Genomic DNA, 23,075 nt, shown 5'->3' with positions numbered 1-23,075 from the left:
TATTTAAATTAATTACAGATAATTGAAGTTGAGTGATAAGGCAAGATTTGATTGTCAATATTTGCTTAGACCATTTCTTGCGAGAATCTTCCAATGTTCCATTCATAACATTAAGATTGTCTCGTATCGTACGGAACAACAATTTTCATCTACTGAAAAACAATCACTGTGTTCCATTTATTAAACAAAAACAAATCGACTTGGCATTAGAAGTTTTTGAACGCACTAATTTGCAATCAAAAGATATCTCCTTAAAAAAATTCTGATATGTTTTAGCTGGACTTTTTGTGGCCTCCTCGTACCACGAAATTAACTGTATAATATATTACTGGAACTTCTTTCGTCGTCCTTTGTACTCAGTCTTATGTCAGATTGTCTATATCGACCCTGGCCCAAATGTGCGTTACACTCGACTTGTCTTTCTTCACACTGAATACCAAAGACGTGAACGGCAGTTTATAGTTGAGTAGATCAAACACCGTCTCCAAGGTATTCTTTTGTCTATCGGCCAAAGTCGTTGGCTCAAATTCGTCAACAAGCGTTTGCGGACATTCTTTCAGCATTCTCGAGTTTCCCCAACAGAATGCCAAAAATGGAACTTTAATTGTCACGTTTGAGGTCAACTAATTAATTTTAATTGCCTTCGTCTAGGAGCTTCAAGCCTTGAAAATCTCCCCAAACAAAAAATTCTGGTCGTGGAAAAAACTGGTTAACATCTTCGGACTTTCCTAAGTTGGCATTTAAAACTGAAAGAAATTCTTCGATCCTTTTGGGGGAAAAAGCATTTAGAACAACAAAGATTGAGAATTATTTCATTCCTGTGTAATCTTTTCGCTTAGACTCAAATTAATATTAACTCATTCGAACTCTCTCGAGAATTTCGAAAGATTTTCATTCGAGGTATCTCATCTTTAGTTCAGTAATTGTTTTAATCCATATTGACACGAAATCCAACTATGCACACCTCAAAACCCGAGAGAAGATGATTCGATCATTTTCTATTGCGTTTTCTAGAAGTTCAAAATCCGATAAAAAATGATTCTATAAGAACTTCCATAATCTTCAGAACTTTTAGATTGTGAGAACTTCTCAAAATGGGAGAACTTTTCGATTGAGGGAAGTTCTCGAAACTTCGAGCTAGGAGTTCAAAACCCGATAGACGATGATTCGATAAGAACTTCTATAATTTTCAGAACTTTTCGATTGTGAGAACTTCTCAAAATTGCGAGAACTTTTCGATTAAGGGAACTTCTCGAAACTTCGAGCTAGGAGTTCTAAACCCGATGGAAGATGATTCGATAGGAACTTCTCGATATTACGAAAGTTTTTCTATTATTAATAATAATAATATTTATTTCACAGTATGAACATACAGGAAAACGTCAAGAAAGAAATATTCTGGCAACTTTCCGAAATTGCAAGAACTATTCGATCGAGCTTTTCGCTAATGGAAACTTCTCAATATTTCCACGAGTTCAAAACCTGATAGAAGATGATTCGATAAAAACTTCTCAAAATTGCAAGAACTATTCGATCGAACTTTTCGCTAATGGGAACTTCTCTATATTTCCACGAGTTCAAAACCTGATAGAAGATAATTTGATAGAAATTTCAAAAAATTGCAAGAACTATTAGATCGAACTTTTCGATTAAGGGGACTTCTCAAAATATCCATGAGTTCAAAACCCGATAGAAGACGAATCGAGAGGAACTTCTCAAAATTGCAAGAACTTCGCGATAGGAACTTCTCGAAATTGAATGAACTTCTCGATCGAACTACATATTCGATTATGGGAACTTCTCGAAACTTGCAGAAGTTCAAAGCCCGATAGAAGATGATTCGAAAGGAACTTATCGAAAGTACGAGAACTTTCGATAAATTTTTTTTATTATAGGAACTTCTCGAAATTTCTATGAGTTCAAAATCCGTAAAAGATGATTCGATAGGAACTTCTTGAAATTGCAAGAACTTTTCGATAAGAACTTTTCGAAATTACAAGAACTATTCGATCGAACTATTCGATCGAACTTTTCGATTATGGGAACTTCTCGAATTTCTACGAGTTCAAAACCTGATATAGGATGATTCGAAAGGAACTTCTCGATAGAAATTTTATATTATGGGAACTTTCCATTATCGAAAAGTTCGATTATTTTCATTCGACAACTCACATTAGTTCCACATATCGCGCTTCTGTCCATGACCACTTCCCCTGTCTAAAAAAAAAACAAGTTTCCCGTCCGACTAGAGAGTCTTGAGTATTATATGTGCAACCATCAATACGCGTTAGCAGCGCGCCTCTCGAAAGTGTGCCGAGCAAATGGCGAAACAAGCTGAACACACGTAACCTTCCGAAAACGAAAACCACCGACGATGGTGATTTTTATAGGTCAATGGAGTCATTAACTTCGAGCGATTGCCGTGATTACACCGTCTAGTTGTTGGTAAATCTGAACGCTGCCCGGTCTGGGTCTGGAAAAAGTCGGAGAGATAAGACGCCTAGACAAGGTCGAATGCATTTTTATATATCGTTATTTATTTAAATACAATGGCGGAGCGTATGTGGTAACGTTTCCATTGTCTCTGTTACACAACGTCTCTTTCCGTTTGCTAGTTGACAGTCTGATTGTTTCTGTGGGAGATGGAGTTAGATGAAAGGGATGCCGTTTTAGACGTGTATGCGGGATGTGGGTTCCGCGATATTATTGCTTCGTATTGAATGTGTTTGAAGGTGGTGGGGGGTGGTTAGAAGCGAGACGGTACAGGTTGTAAGCAGTGATTGTTGATTGTTTGTCGCTGGCGTTTGATTCTTCTTTGTTTTTATTTTTTTATTTTCAACTGTATTTAGTATATGGACAATCAGTTCAAAATGAAATTGGATTGTTTTTTCGAAAGAACATAACCAATAAAGTATTTTGAAGGAAATAACGGGTGTTTTTTTAGGCGCATGAGAAGTGTTTGACGGTTGAGTATGTCAAATTTTGTTGGCATTTCTGTCCAGTTAGGTTTGGTAATTCATCATGAATCGTTTAATTCCAGAATAACGCTTTCAAATTGTGGAAATTCACTTTGAACTATATATACTAACTGGCAAAGAAACTGCAACACCCAGAAGGAGCTGTTTTTGGTCAAATATAGATAGTATAGCAAGCAGTAAATTATTGAATTTGGAGAAAAAAATTTCGTAAAGATTTTTTCAAGTTAACAATTTTTGTTAATTGAATATTTTTGTCGTTTTTTGCGGGTTTTTTAAATTTTACAACAAACCAGCTGTTCGAGGAAATCCAGAGTCGATTTTTAGGTGTTGTTAAAATGCCTTGAGCACGTGTACGCGGAATTTATCGCCAGCTAAGTGAATTTGAAAGAGGTCGAATTATTGGTCTACAGGAGGCGGGGTTGTCATTTCGAGAAATCGCTAACCGAATGAACAGAAATCCAATTTTTGCTATGAGATGTTGTCAAGTGTGGTTTGATAATGCCCAAAATCGAAGAAGAGTAGGCACAGGGCATCGAAGGGGCACGAATGAAGTTCAAGATCAACGTCTAAGACTTATGGCCATTAGAAACCGATTTGCGACAACTCGATCTTTGGCTGATGAGTGGTTAGGAGAACAAGGCCATCCTGTAACTGTCCGAATGGTTAACCACCGGATAAGGTCTTTTGGACTGCAGCATTATCGACCCCATCTTGTGTTACCTATGACGGTTGAGCATCGCCGGCAACGATTACAGTGGTGCAAAGAACGTCAACATTGCAATGTGGATTGGCATCAGGTCGTCTTTTCTGATGAATCTCGATTCTCCTTGGGTGCACAAGATGGCCGAAGAAGGGAGAGACGTCGGGGAGAAAGACGTGAATCTCAGTTTGATGTTGAGCGTCATGTACACCAGTACACCGGACAGTAGGCGCATCTGTTCGCGAAATAAATTCACCGTTTCCAGACTTTTGAACCACCCGGTATAGTGCTTAACGTAGCTACTGACGAGCGCTGACTTTTACGAGCTAAAGACGAGGAAGCATAGTGGCCACAACAATTGGCAGATAATTTTTCCTCGACTTTAAAATTGTTGAGATAAAAACTAATAAACCATAGAGTAAAATTTTCAGTGTTTTTTTTTTTCGAAGTACTTGTGAGTTTGACGATGACATTATAATACTTTGGCTCTCCAGTTAACTCAAGTATACCAGAGCATCTCCTCCTTTCAATCTGCATTCAACAACGCTATTGCTGCTTTCCTATTAAGAAGCGGAGCATCGTCAAAATGTCAGACGGACAAACGGGCGATATAAAATAGGCGACGTCTCGAGAATGGCACGATTTGGGCAAGCCCGACTTCTTCCAGCATCACTGGTCCATCAATCACCACCTCTTTGCATTTTCCCAAGAACCGGTCTTTGTTACGCACGTTTGGACTCGGCAAGAATTCCAGAAACCAGCCGAAGGGGGATAGTCGAAGATTTACGATCTATTCTTGAAGTTTCTTCCTGGAAATTCGAGACCAGTCTCTAGAGGTCGCCGCGAGATGAACATTACTAGGAAACGCTAACTCGATTCCAGATTATGTAACATCGAACTGAACGAAATTGTGATTTGCGTGTTCCGATTGGTTTCCGCTTTTAACCCTGTATATTGCACTAGGCACATAAAATACCTAGTGTAGTATGTATTGGGTTTATACCATAATTAATGAACCCATTACATTCAGAAATTTTGCTTTTGGTTCGGTAGCATACTTGATTTCGAGAATATGAAGAGCATTTACTCATCACAAATTGAATTCTGATGGGCTCCTATAATTATTAGGCCAATTGAAAAGTCCCCGGTCTGATACACAGATGGCCATATGATTTTTAGTTAGTACCAACCTTCAAACGATACGTGTCGAAATTTCACTTTGTGAGATATTGCGTTGTGAGTGTAGCTACTTTTGTTATTTGAAAAAAGATGGAAAAAAAAAATTTCGTGTTGCTTTTTGAAAGGAAAAATACAGTTGAAACAGTCCAATCGACAGTCAGCTGAGTGAACTGCACACGATGAAGCGAATCCAAAGCGAGGACAAACACAACAGTCAGCTGACAAGGTTATGGCATCCGTATTCTAGGATGTGCAAGGTATAATATTCATTGATTACCTCCAGAAGAGCCAGACCATTAACAGCGATTACTATATAGCGTTATTGGATCGTTTAAAGGATGAAATCGTTAAAAAACGGCTCCATTTGAAGAAAAAAAGGTGCTATTTCATCAAGACAATGCGCCGTGTTACAAATAAATGAAAACAATGGCAAAATAGCATGAATTGGGCTTCGAATTGCTTCTGCATCCATCGCATTCGCCAGATCTGACCCCCAACGACTTTTTCCTGATTTCAGACCTCAAAAAAATGCTCGCTGGAAAGAAATTCAGCGCCAATTAAGAAGTAATCGCCGCAACTGAGGCCTATTTTGAAGCGAAAGACAAATCGTACTACAAAAATCGTATCGAGAAGTAGGAAGATCGCTATAATCGCTGTATCGCCCTCGAAGGCAACTATGTTGAATAATAAAATCGAATTTTTCCAAAAAAAAATGTATTTTACTATGGAGACCGGGGACTTTTTGATTGGCCTGTTACATTAACATTCTTTTATATATTCACTTAATGTTGAGTTTCAGTTGAAATTTGAAATATCAAATTTCTACAGGAAAGTCTTAAAGTTGTACATTTAATCTAACTATAGATTCCTCTCATAAAATAAAACACTTTTTTTATAAATAATTGAGGAGGTACTCTTGATTTTCTCTTATTCCTTTTTTTATGGTAATTTGTTGTCTATAATTCTTTGTTTTTAAGTTTCGTGGATTTTTCTTGGATTTGTTGAGTTTGTCTCCGTCTAGAGACAAACTAAAAATCGGTCTAGCCTCTATATAAAAGTTTTCATGAATTTAGTATTTTTCAGGAAATCGTTTTTTTCTAAATTGCATCAACATTAAGGGTACATAATTTTGGAATGACTCAATATTATGCTCATAGAGTAATATTTTCTTGTGAAGTACTTCTCGCTATTCTCAATTTATAATCAAGAAATAAAGCAATTGATAATTTCGAATCCCATACTCGGAAGATTCAATAAGAATAAGTTCTGTAGTGAATTTGAAGAAGTAATGAATCTTACCAGACATTTTCTTTGTCGGAAACATGAAACATCGGAAAGACAAGGCTAACAGCGTTAATTTCAAGGTAGGACTCTTTCTGTACGAGAGTAATGGACCAAAAAAATCCCATGTTTATCAGTATTCATTGAATGGAACTATAACTAGTTTCTTCATAATTACAAATCAAGAAACCTATTGATGTCACTGCGAATACCAAATAATGCAGAACTTGCTATGGATCAATATCAGTAATCTGGTTTTAGTAATTCAATTTAAATTTTTAACTCATTGGTGATATATTAGTGCTTTAATTCAATTCTGTATTTGCAGTTTTCAGAATAAATTAAAAACACTTTTCTTTTCAACCTTACAAAGTAAATGTCATAGAATGTATGTCAGCTGCTAATAACAGATGAACCAACCTACCAAATAGATATACACATCGATATTGATAGCAAGCGTATTTTTAACAGGTGCAATCTTATGAATTTTTGTCCTTATTGATTCCTTGGTAGTGTCATCATGTTTATTCTAGGAGCTCATTTCGTATGGGTTGAAGTTTTAAGAGAATATTCAGGAAATACAAAAAAAGCATTGGTAATAGGTATTCTGATTTAAAGCTAGTTCATCACCAAAAATCTTCCAGAATCCATTCACCTCAAAATACCAAACCGACGAATTGAATATCAGCAGATTATTTTCTATTTTTAACCTTCGACAACAAATGCCAACAAAATTAACATACACTTCTAAATATAGCCTTGCCAAACAATCAACGCTAGAGAAGTTATCGAAGATTTTTCCCAGAATCAGAGTCCGGAGACGCCAGCAAGAATAAGAACTTGCCCAAGGTCGAATCACCTGTCGTTATGTTGGCTACCATGACGACACAACGGGGGAGCTTATCGCTTTGAAATTCCTACTGGCACTACCGCGTTTTCAAAGGATGTTAGGTACCTGTTGAATAACTATGCAATCGACACAAGGCAAATTAAAAAATCCCTGCAAATATAACACTCAGGTTTTTTCAAGGAAAAATATTTCGATAATAAATAAAAAACTTGAAATTATCAATGGAAAAAAGGCAAGGAATATCAAGTCGCAGGATTCGATCACGTGATCAATCGTTCTGAAATCCTAATTTCAAAGTTTCATCATTCCAAAACTATAAGAAAGTGAACATTTCTGTCAAAAATATTGTAAACGGTTTTCCAATAAGAAGTTTCGTTTTGAATAGTCCACAATCTGAAAGCTGTTATATTTTGACATTTGACTAATATAGACTACGCCATTACTAAAAATTAAACGATACACGCTTCAACAACGCATTGCAATTGTTGAAATTTTCTACATAAATGGTAGCAATTTTGCAGTCACAGTTTGCAAAACTAAAGAACTTTTGGGTCGTCTCGAAGCACATACTCGGTCGGCAATAGTGAAATTGGTGGATAAATTTGAGCTGTTGGGACGATTTAGTAAGGTGAAGAATCGAAACCGTGTACGTCGCTTAAGAACAACTGAGAATTTTGCTGCTGTATCCCTTAGTGTTGACAAAAACCAAGCTTTGTCGATTCCTTGTTGATCTTAGGAATTAAGACATTCCACAAACGATATTCCACCGTATTTTGCATTCAGAGTTAGGTGTTAAGGCTTTTAAAGTTCACTTAACAAAAGAACTGAACCCGGTTGATCACCACCAACAAGGTAACTTCGCTGATTAGGTCCTTGAAATGCATGAAAATGAGTTATTATTTTAAATGAAAAAACTTAATTTAAACATCTTCGGATCTACTGATACGGATACAGAAATATATTATACTAGATTTTTTTAGTTTTGGTGGGGCAATCGATATGAAATTTTGAATAAATATTAAAATTGATATTTTACATCTGAAGGGTGTTTTTTTTTGGGCTATAGAACTTTAAATTGCAATGAAACAACGATGGATTATTCGATTGACATGAATTTTATTTATCCGCAAGATAATCTTGTGGTATTACATTTTAAATATGATTTCTGGCATATGACCGCCACGGCTGGCTTGGATGTAGTCCAATCTGGACGTCCAATTTTCGATTACTTTTTCCAACATTTGTGGCCGTATATCGGCAATAACACGGCGAATGTTGTCTTCCAAATGGTCAAGGGTTTGTGGCTTATTCGCATAGACCAATGACTTTACATAGCCCCACATAAAGTAGTCTAGCGGTGTTAAATCACAAGATCTTGGAGCCCGATTCACAGGTCCAAAACGTGAAATTAGGCGATCACCAAACATGTCTTTCAATAAAACGGTTGTGGCACGAGTTGTGTGACATGCTGCGCCGTCTTGTTGGAACCACAGCTACTGGACATCATGGTTGTTCAATTCAGGAATGAAAAAGTTAGTACTCTATACCGATCACCATTAACTGTAACGTTCTGGCCATCATCGTTTTGGAAGAAGTACGGACCAATGATTCCACCAGCCCATAAAGCGCACCAAACAGTCAGTTTTTCTGGATGTAACGGTGTTTCGACATACACTGAGGATTAGCTTCACTCCAAATGCGGCAGTTTTGTTTGTTGACGTAGCCATTCAACCAGAAGTGTGAATCCATGATAAATTGCCAAACCAAACTGAGAATAAATCACCTGACAGCTGTTAAATCGGTCGCCATCCCGAACAGCAATGCCAACTTAAAGTTATATACCTCGAAAAAAAACACCCTTCACATGCGTAATTTCAAATCAGTTGGATCTTTCTCACTGAAATGCTAGGCTTTTTCATGATAAGACGGAAGGGCAGAATTGAATTTGACCTCCGATTTTTCATATGTGAATCGAGCCTTATCGCTTGAGACCATCCCTGGCTTAAAATTCGAATAAAACATTCATTTCAATGAAAAATAACATCTCTCAGTCAGGGGAACGAATTCTCTAAAATGTGTTCTGCTTCGTTAATATCTAAATCGTTAAGACCAAAACATCTGCAACCATAGAATATTTCACGCCGCTGCGAAAAATAATTGAGGACGAGTTCTTGCCAAAATAATCAATTGGCAGCGTTCATATACATATAATAGATGAATAGATGTTGTTGGCGAAAGGACCAGCTTTGAAATTTTCTATGCGAGAATTTTTTGACGTCAAACCACATCGGAAAGCTCGCAAGAGACACTTGCGTATTATGTTCACCTTGAACGCGAACGTAAATTCAAATTCAAAATAGATCACAGAACAAGATAGGAAAGACATTGATTCCAGTTCGATATTTATGGTCTTAACTCTTAATGGTCCTTATTTTCACCTTCAAATGATCTGTTTATCTCGTTTTACGATTAAATTTTGACGACTTCCGCTACGATTTGGTTTGAATAGAATCTTGACTAATTGATAAAGATCGAAAGCGTCATATGAAATTACTTCTTTACGAAACTACGATTGGTTTTGTTAATTGGGAGGAGATAGATGGCACCACACACAACGCATTACTCCAAAAGCGGCCAAACTCGACGTATATCAATTTCTTGATTATTGAGCAAGCTTGAGACAAAAAATTTATTGTGTTCTATTTAAGACAGACCAGAGAAGACAAAATACTCGAATAATTAAGCTGGAAAAAATTGATTACTCCCTTGCTTAATGAATATTATGAAGGGAACAATTAATGAAGTGTACTGCATAGAAACTACACTCGAATAAAATTTCAAATCTCCCACGTATTTTTTTTTATATAATCTAATCGATGGTGGTTTCTATGTGCTTCATGTCGCTGATAATTTAAGTATCTGTCATCTTTCCTCCATAAATTCATTATTATTCATTGACTATATCCAGTAATACATTAGTTTATGAACATAAATGTCTGAAGATCATTTCAAAACAGTCTCCATAAAAATTGATCAGACACGTTAAAAATTAATTCATAGACTTTGTCAATCAGCAATGATGAAAACATGGAATTGTTTATTTTAGTATTAATAAAACAATAAAGGATTTCATGGCAATAAATATGTCCTTCACTTAAGGCTTCAATAACATCAAAATCACGTCAGAATACCAGAAAATTAACGTATACTATGACAATTTTATAAGAAGGTTATAATTATCATTTCCTGAATTTGGGTTCTTCTCTATTGTTTCTAATATGATATATTCCAGATTTTATTGTATTTACTGTTTTTTTCCTCAAATCGTTTTTTATCATAAAGGGTTTTCCAATAGGAACATGGAGAATTTGAAATGGTAAACAAACTTCTGTTGTTGATTTCGTTTTTTTGTGATTTCCTTCAAGTGTTGCTCATTCTAACACTTTTTACTGTATTGATGAGGGCCGAAAGTCTTCCCTTTGAGGGACTGTCCTCATTCCCTTTTTCTTTGTTCAATGAACAATTCCCCAAGTAAGCCATTCCACATTGTTGTTTTTCTTGGACTTGGATGTCACGCAGGTAGCTATAGCTTACCACGTGGTAAGGTCAATTGCAGCTGTAACCACAAATGGACAGCTGACTTCTGTCGTTGATTTCATTTATTGTTATTTCCCTTGTTGCTTATTCTAACACTTTTTATCGTATTGCAGAGGGCCGAAAGCCCGACACACGTGCCTTAGGAAAGCACTTTTCTTTGGGAGACTGTCCTTTTTTTCTTTGTTCAATGAACAATGTCATTTGTATTCAGAAAGTGATGCTCTTCAATCATGGAACACGCTTCAACAACATTTAGGAATTGTAAAATTGTTTCGTCGAAAGTATTGCCCATTTTTAGCACAGCTCAGCGATGAAGAAACAACCATTCATCAATAAATCTATTATATTTTGTTCTAGCCATCTATTTACTACATTTTAGAGAATATTTCTTATATAGATATAGCCCTTCTGCTAAGAATCCAGGTATGTAGGTGTACAAAATCACAACCTAAACGGGACCATCTAGAGCAAAAATGACAAGAATAAGACCCCCCTCCAAATCGTCTCGAAGCCCCAGGAAAACTTCCAAACCTTCGATTTTCCTCGCGGTTTTCGAGTATACGGGGTGTTGCGGATTATTTTGACATTCAAGTCTCATTCCTCTGTGGGCAATTTGAAAGTACAAATACGAAAAATCTACTGAGGGTTCGAGCAAAGCGAGTACATTATGATAAAGTCAAACGTTGTATATAACTGCTAAGGTGTTTCATCTCTCTCTTGCTGTGAAGTGTACTATTAGTTTATTATTTAATTTTATATGTTTACAGCTCCTATAGGGTTAGCCTCAGCAAATATTTATAATCCTATCCAGCGTGTTTGAGTATTTTAAATCACAATTTGAAGATCAAATCCAAATGATACTCAATGACTTTTTGAGGTCACCATTATCTTCTAGGAAACGTCCATTATATTTGCATATAGAGCATCTTCCATCGATTGTTCCCCGTACAAGGTAGACAAATGAAGTAGATAAGCGCGGTGTTGCCACACTGTCGAGCCAATCAAGATACTATAAATTACCGTGTAGCTACTATCCGACGTTCATTCAATTAATTATTATGCTCACGGTGAAGTATATCGACTGCGTTATCACAAACGGGAATTGTTTGTTCCAATTTCGAGCAGATAAACAAAATACTCGTGTATCGCTAATAATAAATCATTAGCTCGACGATATTGCAGCTTCGACCGAACTTTTTCACGTTTCTGATCAACAATTGCAACTGCGCATGATCATATTCCAGAATCCAGATATGAGATAACAAACAAGCGCATCTAAACTCAATATACATATCAACTTGTGCATCTTCATCCCAGGATTTTATCGAACACAGTTCCAAGATTAAAATTATTTCTCACTCAAGAATGCCAACTGCACTAGCTTAAGGATTTTGTCGTTTATTGTTTCTGTTTTTTTGTGTAGATAAAGAAAAAAACGAACAATGGTTAGAATCACTGAAAATTCTGTAAATAATGGTTGTATAATACACCACAAGGATTGTGAATACATTACGTTTCAATAATTGCTCTACATTTTCTTATTTTCGTAAAAGCAAATTCAGTTAGTCATTTCCTTAGTTTTGAGCTCAAGCTTAGTGCTACAAGTTGAACTATTATAGACATAACATAAGATTCAATTACTTAAGGTGAAAGTAACCTTGAACATCCTACGCAACAATAGAAAAGATTGTTTTCTATCGCAGATTTAAATTTAGTCTAACTGTACATTGAAGTGAAACACTTTTTTCATTTACCACTTTTTTAGATTCGGCTGAAGACAATATATGTTTTTTTTTCCTTTGTAGCTTCAACACAACCATTCATTATGAAATGGCTGAAATTTTCTATGTCTGAGAGATATATTTTTTAATTTCATTTTGGTTTCTATTCGTTATAGCATTGTCCATCCATTAAACTATGAATTAGCATAATGAAAGAGATAATCACTACTAGAATTATTTCTTCATCTTTTCATTTTGCATATATTGAAGTAGGAACTATATAAAATTCGTTGTAAAATTCGACAAATTATGCCATAATTATAGATAATCCTCAAATATTAAGGGCTTATTGGACACAAATCCAAGCAAGATCTTGAAGAACCGGTATTCTATTCTTCAAAGAATGGCTTGTTATTACCCAGACGGTTACTAATGAGTCTAATCAATTTTAATATTCTTTCAACAGGCTGCAGACACAGCAATACTTCATGCAATTGTTGTTGTTGTCGTCAAGAACGTTGCATAATAGCAACTTGTGTAATAATTCGCACATATTTCAAAGGATAGTAAAATAAGATCGGCAGTTTTTAGGAAATTCTTCGCATAATGATGTACTTTTGAAATAAGCATTTTTTTGACCTTCAGACGAGTGAGACGACAAATAGGCAGACCTAAAATTAGATAAAGAAACAAAAATAAATGCCTATATTCCAACTGGCAGAAGAAGATGCAGAAAATCCAGGCTTGTGGAGACACAAAATCGAACAACGATCTTAAGGGTGTTTTTCTAGAGCTTTAGAACTTCAAATTGCAATAAAACAACGATGGATTATTCGATTGACATGAATTTTATTTATCCGCAAGATAATCTTGTGGCATTACATTTTAAATATGATTTCTGGCATATGACCGCCTCGGCTGGCTCGGATGTAGTCCAATCTGGACGTCCAATTTTCGATGACTTTTTCCAACATTTGTGGCCGTATATCGGCAATAACACGGCGAATGTTGTCTTCCAAATGGTCAAGGGTTTGTGGCTTATCCGCATAGACCAATGACTTTACATAGCCCCACAGAAAGTAGTCTAGCGGTGTTAAATCACAAGATCTTGGAGGCCAATTCACAGGTCCAAAACGTGAAATTAGGCGATCACAAAACGTGTCTTTCAATAAATCGATTGTGGCACGAGCTGTGTAACACGTTGCGCCGTCTTGTTGGAACCACAGCTCCTGGGACATCATGGTTGTTCAATTCAGGAATGAAAAAGTTAGTAATCATGGCTCTATACCGATCACCATTGACTGTAACGTTCTGGCCATCATCGTTTTTGAAGAAGTACGGACCAATGATTCCACCAGCCCATAAAGCGCACCAAACAGTCAGTTTCTTCTGTACGCACCGTACGGCGTCTCTGGGGATGCGAGTTATCAATAAGAGTAAACGTGGTGCGAAAACGTTCCATGGTTAATCGAATTAACTGCTCTGATGGACGATTTTGTCGACGATGAAATGGATGTCGTGCGCGATACGTATTCCGCACAGAACCATTATTTTCGAAATAAAATTGCACTATTTTCAAGTGTTGTTCAGGCGTGAGTCTATTCATGATGAAATGCCAAACCAAACTGAGAATAAATCACTTGACAGCTGTTAAATCGGTCGCCATCTTGACCAGTAATGCCAACTTAAAGTTATATACCTCGAAAAAAACACCCTTTATATAGTATCGTCTGAATGGACTTTATTCTTTTCAAATATAAGACGGTGCAATATAAACAAGTTCACGTATGAATAGAAAGATTTCTAACAAAAAGAGGTACTGAATCGAATCAATTTGGCCAATAACAGTTGACCTATGCAGAAACCATGCAATTTACTGTGTTTATATTGCTCCATCTTATATTTGAACGGACTGTTGATTGAAATTTGTGGCGGAATTAACTTCTTGCATCACACAACGCTCTATTTAAATCTGGTTGAGGTTCAAACTGCCCATCATTTCCAAACTGCCGACCAAACGCACCAAGACAACATCAAAGCTCTAAAGGAACACACACTCACCTGTTTTCTATGAGTAACAGCCTCCACAACCTGCGGCGGCGGGAACGCCAACTTGTCCTCATACATCAACATCATATCGTCCAGATACTTCACCCTCTGTTCATACTCCGGCTGATCCTTCGGGACCAGAATATAACTACGCCACTTACTCGACTCGAACCCCCAATGCACAGTTCTGTTCTCCAGGTTACGATGAGCGTGACAGACAAACTGCTGAGGGGAAAACCCGAACCTACAATCGACGCACTCGATGCACTTGGCATTCTTCGACGTGTACAACTCCGGGAAACATATACCGTGACATTTCCCGAAGCATTCGTGGTAGATACCGAAGGACAGCGCGTTCTTCCTGTGCACGATGGGCGTATTAGTCTGGCTGCCCTGCAGCAGTGCACTGCACAGCCTTTCCGCGTCCGTCTTCGTTATCAACCCGCAACTTGGCGCAGTGCTTGGCAGGATCCTGTGATTCTTCAGCACGTTAAGCTGCTCGGGCGTGCACCTGGAGCAGTAGATCTGCAGCTCGTCGCACTGCTGGTTGATCTGCTGCAAACTGAAGTCTCTGAGCACACTGTTCAACACCTGGGGCAGGCACAATCTCTTCTCGCCTCCTACCTCGAAGCAGGAGATGCTTTCGCTGCGGAGGATAGTCTCGGTTCTCTCGCTGCAGGTTTGATCCGGCGTGGTGAAGATTGGTACCTGTTGTACTACCGGGAACGACTTCAAGTATTCGTCCTCTTTGATTTCCGGGGAGTCCAGTTCTCCTCTGGGCTGTACCAGGGACAGGCCTGGTCCCTGGAGACTTTTGGTGGCACTGTGTTGGTAGTTGATGAGCACGCTCTTTAAATGCGGAGTGAGCTCCATTTTATTGCGGGTTTGGTTTGTGTGTGTTGGCTATATGTTGAGCTTCACGGCGGTATTCGGTTTGTAATTTATATCACATTTTGTTCGGTTGACTGGGACGAAATTTTCCAGACTGTCATAAGGTTCCAATCTTTGGGCCTAATGCGTTTTCCATGCGTGACGATGATGACGATTCAGCGCTGAAAAATGAATCAACATCAGACATCGTGGGAATAGCACTATATTAATATTACAGGATTGAGTTACAGTGCGTATATTATGTGTTTTTACAGTATATACAGTTTTTACAGTGTATATCGGCGACAAAAACGTGGATTTTATCGAATTCAGCATCATCGATTATTTATTCAGCGAGGTTTTTCTTGGTTTCAACCATTAAAACTATTTTTTTTTCAATTCCTGGGAATTGATTATTTAAAAACCAACTCAAAGGGATTGTCGAAAACATCAGAGGTCGTAGAAATTGCATAATACCAATATTACACGATAAGGTCACAATTCAAGCGTATATTATGTGTTTTTTAGTAAATATCGGCGACAGAAAGGTGGATCTCATCGAACACAGCATCATCGATTATTTATTTAGCGATGTTCTTCTAATTTTCTTAATTCCTGGTAATTGATTAATTAAAAACCAACTCAAAGGGATTGTTGAAATCATCAGAGATCGTGGAAATGGCATAATATCAGTATTACAGGACAAAGTTACATTTCGAGCGTGTAGATTATGTGCTTTTAGAGTGTATATCGGCGACAAAAAGGAGGATCTTATCGAACTCATTGATTATTTATTTAGTGCTGTTTTTCTAGGTTTCTTCCATTATAATTGCTAATCATATTATCGAAAAATTCCTGGGAATTGATTATTTCAAAATCCAACTCAAAGGGATCGTTGATATCCTTTATGCCGCTAAATTGTCACAATGTTCTCCAAGTTTGTTTTCAATGCTCCATTTTATCAGATCATCTCAAGTATGGATGAAAAATATCGAAATCTAAATCGAATGTCTAGACTTTTGCTTTGCAAATGCAATTTTGTGTGCTAAAGTAGTAAAAATGCCAGATTTATTTTGAAATTAATCATGGAATCTGCACTACGGGAACGTACAATAACAAATTCCCAAAAGCAAAACAAATCTTATAGAAAATACTCTCAAAAGGTTCTGGTCGATTTTTGTTTTTTTTTTCCAAAGCTCACTCTCAACGATTTTCAATCCATATATGCCAGAAGAGCGTTCAAGTACTGAAATCCCTAGCTCAAAATGCATTCAAGAAGTGTTCTGCCTAATCGGCATAATCTGGTATTTATTAGCGTAAAAATTTTAATTCGGAAGAGGCTTATGTTGAAAGCGCTACAATAAATAAGGATTATTAAATATTTTGTTTAATTGACCAATTCACTGTATTTTTATGATAAGAATAGTATACGTAACTGTTTTCAGATAAAAAGTTGTTTTATATAGCGGATAACAAAATTGTATTTTCTTGTAGAATGCCATTCTCTCCTGATAACAATGGAATGTTCCAATCTATGTCTAAACGTCTAGAAATTGATGGCGCTACCTCATTGATCGATTCCAAAAATTAAACAATAAAACCCAGCCTTTGTATCAGAATTTCTGGTCAAATAGAGAACATGTGTCGTTTTTTAAGCTAACAAGGACTTTGACTACGTAAACTCGTGAGAAAACAAACATATTGATTCAGATTATGAACAATAACATTTAATCGAAAGCAGAAAAAATCGAGTGAACTTTGAAGAGACGACACTATCTCTAATGAATCCTTTTATCGTTACCCTTCAGATAATTGAGCGTTTGAACTTTAAACCGATGGATAATACTGAGTATTGATCCTTCTTCAACAAAATAAACGTAATCACTAAAAGGGAATTTTATTAAAAAAATTCAAATTTTTTTAAGAAATCAATTACTGGGAGTATTGCAGGTGGTATCCTCAAGCAACTGAGACCGGCGTCCTCCTTCTATCTCGTCTCCCTAGAATCTAGACGGAAAATCCACAATGGTCCAAAATATTCCTCCGCCATCCAATCACAGAAATCATCCCGGTGTTTTTTTAGAGAAAAATCCACTTTTCGAACGTACCACGGTAGAACCTCTACACTAACTTCTCTTCGACCACTAATTATGCACGAACTTACGCACTACAAGATGTTCTTGACCGCAAGTAACAACAACCAGCTTCATAGCCACTGTCTGTGCCGTCTGCTGGATGACAATTTCGCAGACAGACTATGATCTTGACGCTTGCGCAAAGTGGACTAGATGTGGGATCGTAATACAAGAGGAATCGTTCGCATACGAATTGCAAATGTAACGCGGCTCTTTGAGTCGGAGTGTTTTGGATGATCTTCGTGCCAAAGATTACAGTTCATTGTTCCCGGAATGTTGAGATTTATACCTGCCTGCGTCTAACTCTATCCTGGTTGAAGGACCATTGGATAGTTTTGTATGGCACTTCGTTAGTCGTTTGTTTGGGGTTAATAAAACAATAATTTTGTTTGTTCTAATTTTATTAGTGTTATAAAGGATGTTTAGTAAAGATATGTCAAAAATTCATGTGGTGGTTTCTTGAATTAAAGTCTTTTCATCCCATAATTTGTTTAGAGTTGGTAGTTACAGTTATAGGACATTGTAGACATTTTTTGGGGAACTCAAAGCCTTTATGAATAAAGGAATCATTTGCTGTAATTTTACCCCAATTATTTGAAGTATTACTTCCTTGAGACTGAAGATATAGTTTCACTGGAAAACTATCATCATTGTGAACAAAATATTCCGTTCATTCTGCCACATCTTGTAGAACAAAATCGTGCGAGAATATTTTAGATTCACACAGATTTCATGGTTATATTATATTATCATATGTTGGTACTTGGAACTCCACTGCCATGGATTTATATATTATCTGTAAAATTTGTGTTACAAAAAACTGTTCTGCCAAACCATTTTGCATTTTTCAATGCAAAAATCACTAAACGATATTCATGGAAATGAATATTAAGGAAAAACCTCGTGAATTTTTTATATATCTTCACCAAACATCCTGTAGGCAAAGCTTATTCGCTGAACGAACCTACACCATTGATTCTAACTCAAAATTAGATTTGTTCGAATTTCCCCAAACATTTTCATTAATGTTGGGAGAAAATAAAACTCCAATGATTGTATGTTGTTCGAATAATGAAAAATCTTTAACAACTCTATGTTCTAATTAGTAACACTACATATTAATACTACTACTACAGATTTAATAATTAATCTACGATTTAGACTAGACTATAAGCTAGGTGTTAACACTATAAAGGCTAATGATACTTACACTTAAGTCACTTAATAATTGACACTTAACATGAATGAATTGTATAACATTAGAGTTGAATGAATAAGTATAACATTAGAGTTCAATCCAGGATTTGAGATTATTTTCAAATATTGCTTCCATATTATTCAACGAGTTTCTTCAGGTCAATAATGATTATGCTAATTATTAAGGTTATGTCCTCTATTTTTGCAGTTTCCTTATTAACTCAAAGAAGTCGTGAGATACATCATATACTTTTAAAAGCATTAGGAAAAATGAAGATTTGCTCCATCATTTTTCTCATGCTATAAAAGCTTATGACTTCATTGAGTCAATAAGGAAACTGCAAATTCATTTTATTATGCATCGCAGTGGGTTAGCTACTTGTACCTACTCATTGTGTTGAAAATATGGTAATATCATCGTATGCTCTTTTATTGATATTTTTATGGAGGGTTAAAACCTCATTCAATTATAAATGTACCGCGAAAGGCATAATAATGTTTAAAATTCATCCTTTTTGCCCAACACAATGAGAACTGTTCGTTTTTTAATCTTCAAACCTGATTTCAAGAGGGATTGAACCTGAACAAAGAAAATAGTCAAATTTGCCTGTTTATGATATGAAGAATTACATATAATAGCTTATAGTAAATATCAACTAGAGATAGCGTATAAAAGATTATTTAATTAAGCCCAATACAGACAGAGGAATAATATAAATTGTATATACATACAAAGATAAAATCGAAGGAAATTTAATGCTTGATAATATTTATGTTGGATTAATTTAAAAAAAAATTATGTGGTCATTATACAAATTGCATTATATTAAGTAAATTAAATAAAAACAATTAAATGTTGTTTTACTGCAGATACAATTGAATTAATTTCTTTCGAGTAGGTGTATTAGTAGGAACATCAGTAAAAATAATGAAATTTTTATTAATGTTTGAAGATTTGGCGGAAATTCAGAAGTATTATACATACATATACATACACATTCTTCGTTAATATAGATTTGAAGGTTTCATGCTGAGAATTATATCCAGTTAAAAAATGTATTCACAATAAAATAGAATTATTTTGGCTTCTGGTCTGCTGAAAATCGATGTTTTTTTCTTTCTCAATATAATATATTACTCAGACCTTTTTGCATGTAGAATATGAATGTAGTCCAAGATTCTCGAAATATCGGAATGACCAATTTCAACAGAAATGAAGATAATCAAATGAATCAATAAATTCGAAAACAAAAAATATGCCAAATTGAATAATCCAAATGAGACAAACCAATTCGTAAAATATAATCAATGGTAAGGCACTGGACCAGATCACAAATCCAGACAGGTAGGTATTCCTTTGTAAGTAAAAATAATACGTGTGGTTTCCTATAGTATAGACGGAAGGTGCAACAACTTGGGGCCAAATGTTTAGGTTATTGAACCCGGTAGAGATATAGAGCACTGAATAAGTACACTATTTTCAAGTAGAACCCACAATCTTAACAGGAATGTTTTCAAAACTTCAGAACACACACAGAATATTTCTAGGAATAATAGGTTAATTTTGCATTTGCAAATATTCGTAGATTGAACAAATATGTGTTAGTCGGATATATTAATTTTAGAGAATTGAATTACGATGCATACACAACTTGATTTGTGAAGGAAAATGAAATGGTAATGATATTAATAGGAAAATTCGAATTCATAATACGAACACATCCTCACCATAGAACAATGGAGAGCCCAGTTACGCTACGGACAGCGTTTCCTCTCAAAGATCGCCGTGTTAAATCCGCGAAAGAAACGACGATTTTCACCAACAATCCCGTCAAAAGCCTTCAAAACCAACCAGAATATCACCCGGGAACCAGCGTCCAACACAAAACCGCCAAACGTACACCGAATTCACGAACAATTCCACAGAAAACAGTCGGCCATAACACAGACACATACCGCTTCGCTGTTGTCGAAAGTCTAGCCGTACGCCCCCCCTTGCCCCGCGCGGGGACAGACAATCCGACGGATCGGTCACGTGACCGTCCTTCCAGTCAAAATAGGAGATGCGCGGTGGCGGGGCGGGAGGGGAGCAGTCAAGTGAACGTTGCACTCGTTCAAAAAAGATCGCTCGGCCGTGTTCGTCTCTGTGAGGTCGAGACAGGCCTTGAGCATTACGATTGGCTAACGCGAATCCGGATAGAAGTGACCATTACTGTGAAAATCTTATAAAACCTGTCTCTTTCTCTTGGGGAAGCGTGGATAATGAATGTTCGAGCCTGTTCCTCGAAATAATTCCTTCCATGGTTCGTGCATTATTACCTGCTCGTTGTCGTTGGTGAACTTCGAGGGACCGGTCAACAAAGAGAAGTGTGCCAAACCAACATGGTAGTCAGCGTGTCCAGGGTTGACGTTTTTGATCATTTATCCTGCAATAAAAGAAAACAAACAGACGTTTTTTATTGGAACTATTATGAACTTCCGGGTTCTAGGCAAGGTCTTTGTATGTTTTGCTGATATCTTTTTGTTTGGATGTTGGCATTTTTATTTCAAATTTTAGTTTATTATTTTCAATAATGTGCCGTTCGTGGAAAAAATTCTCTACATGCTATCCATTTTTAGTACAAATATCAGTTGAGATACCGCAATGATCCTGCAAGGGCTATCCGATCTTTTTTAATTTCATAATTTTATTTTTATTGCATAATTTTTGGGTTTTGACTATTTTTTGAGTTATAGGAAAATTTTGGAACACTGTGTAAAATTTGCAATTTTTTATCATTTCAGCTTCATCAATAAGGACAGAATAAATTTCAATTTATGGTTGTGATGTTTGAATGAACAAATAAATATTTAAATTTTGAATGATTCATTAGCCGCACTACCAAGTAGAAAACTGAGATGAAACATTTTATAAGAAGATCTGTAAAAAGTGTAGAAAACAGAAAAATTCATAAAAATATCAATAAACAGACTGAAAATATGTGAAACAATAAAATGATAAAGAAAAATTAAGAGAACTCATATTGATTAAACTTAAAATTTCACATAGTTATTAATTTCATCTACTCGAAAAATCTTACAAATCCAAAGAACATTCCATTAAATTTTATATAACCTCTAGGGATTTGAACCCGTGTCCGTCAGATTAGCAGGAGGACGTGCTAGCAACTAGGCTACTTGAGTGTAAAAAACTAAATGTTTTTGTTAGTGATATCAATAAAAATTTCAAGGAGAATATTGAACTACAACTGCGAAACTAATTGAGAACCTTGCGGTGAAAAATATTTTAATCAGTACAACGAGACTCGAGAGCCTTACAAGTTTTGAATATCATGATACAACTTCAACCTGTGAAACTTTAAGACAATACGGGAGATTTTTCAGGTTTATACCTATTCTACTTGATTTCGAGGGATCGCGTCTGTTTCAGATGGCGCATACATCGTTTATATTTAACATTTCCCTCGATTCTTGGCTCTCGTGACCTTTGAGTATAGAACAATAATATTTTATATTCTATATAGATATATATAATATATTCTATATTATATTCCACTTATTTCATTAAAAATTCGATAGGAACTGAGTTGTAATTCATTGTGCAAGTTTGTGAATCTAAAATCAGTATTTCATTTTTAAACGGCACCAGGCAGATAGTGGGAATTCGAAAATGTTTGAAGAGCGCCACCTTACAGAACTCTGGTGAAGCAGAACACCAAAGCAAAAGGTGATATCTCAAAAAGTCTGGAACAAAATCGAATCAGTATGCACACCAGGGATTCTATGCATCTTAATCTTAGCTAGGACATATGTACCAGTGGTGACCAGGACCTCAGAACCATAGATATATAATATAATTATATTATATTTCTAATCTCAGAACGTGTAGTAAATATCTCAACAGACAGTGATATATTATTCTCTATCGCTGGACATTCATCTATGCCTGGAATAGCATTTATTATCACTAAGATTCATAGAATCCCTGGTGAATGGAGTATAATGACAGAGTATAGAACATTGTTAAGAGCACAGAATATAAAATATTATTGTTCTATACTCAAAGGTCATGAGAGCCGAGAATCGAGAGAAATGTCAAATATAAACGATGTATGCTCCATCTGAAACAGACGCGATCCCTTGAAATCAAGAAGGTTTAAATCTGAAAAATCTCCCGTTTTGTCTGAAAGTAACAGATATAAGTAGACACACCAGATTTTCTATGCATCTTAAATAGCAGTTAGAACAAAAATATAATAAAATATAATACTATATTATATTTCTATGATTTAATCTCAAAACGGCATTGAGAGAAAGACGACGGGAGCGCCGCAATAAGAAGCGCACGCTCTTCTTGTACCGTGATCTGTGAACCGATTCAACCCAAGGTTTATAGATTTAGACAGGTTGTCTCGTAACTTTCAACCAATCAGCGTCAACCATTCGTGACGTCACTCGGTTTACACATTTAAATAAATAACATTTGATTGCAATGAAATCGTGGGTTTTCACGGATTT

The 23,075-nt window shown here is 36.1% G+C and overlaps 1 protein-coding gene across 2 annotated transcripts in view; it reads right to left on the bottom strand.

The window, feature by feature from the left end:
* Nucleotides 1–20,549, bottom strand: part of LOC123681733 (ski oncogene) — a 68,849-nt gene extending 48,300 nt beyond the window's left edge. Inside the window, exons 1-2 of one of the 2 annotated variants that reach the window (XM_045619989.1) lie at nucleotides 20,286–20,549; nucleotides 14,368–15,407 (exon numbers count right to left, since the gene is read on the bottom strand). In XM_045619989.1, the coding sequence (XP_045475945.1) occupies nucleotides 14,368–15,228 (861 nt within the window). In that variant the 5' untranslated portion in view covers nucleotides 15,229–15,407; nucleotides 20,286–20,549. Of the gene's footprint in view, nucleotides 1–14,367; nucleotides 15,408–17,161; nucleotides 17,505–20,285 lie in introns of those variants that run through there. The other variant, XM_045619988.1, reaches the window with a different exon arrangement.
* Between the last annotated feature and the right edge of the window lie 2,526 nt (nucleotides 20,550–23,075).

This window comes from Harmonia axyridis, chromosome 6 (assembly GCF_914767665.1).
Source record: "Harmonia axyridis chromosome 6, icHarAxyr1.1, whole genome shotgun sequence".
Taxonomy (NCBI): Eukaryota; Metazoa; Arthropoda; class Insecta; order Coleoptera; family Coccinellidae; genus Harmonia; species Harmonia axyridis.
The sequence above is the reverse complement of the archived record's forward strand: the minus strand, read 5'-3'. Positions and strand labels throughout refer to the sequence as shown.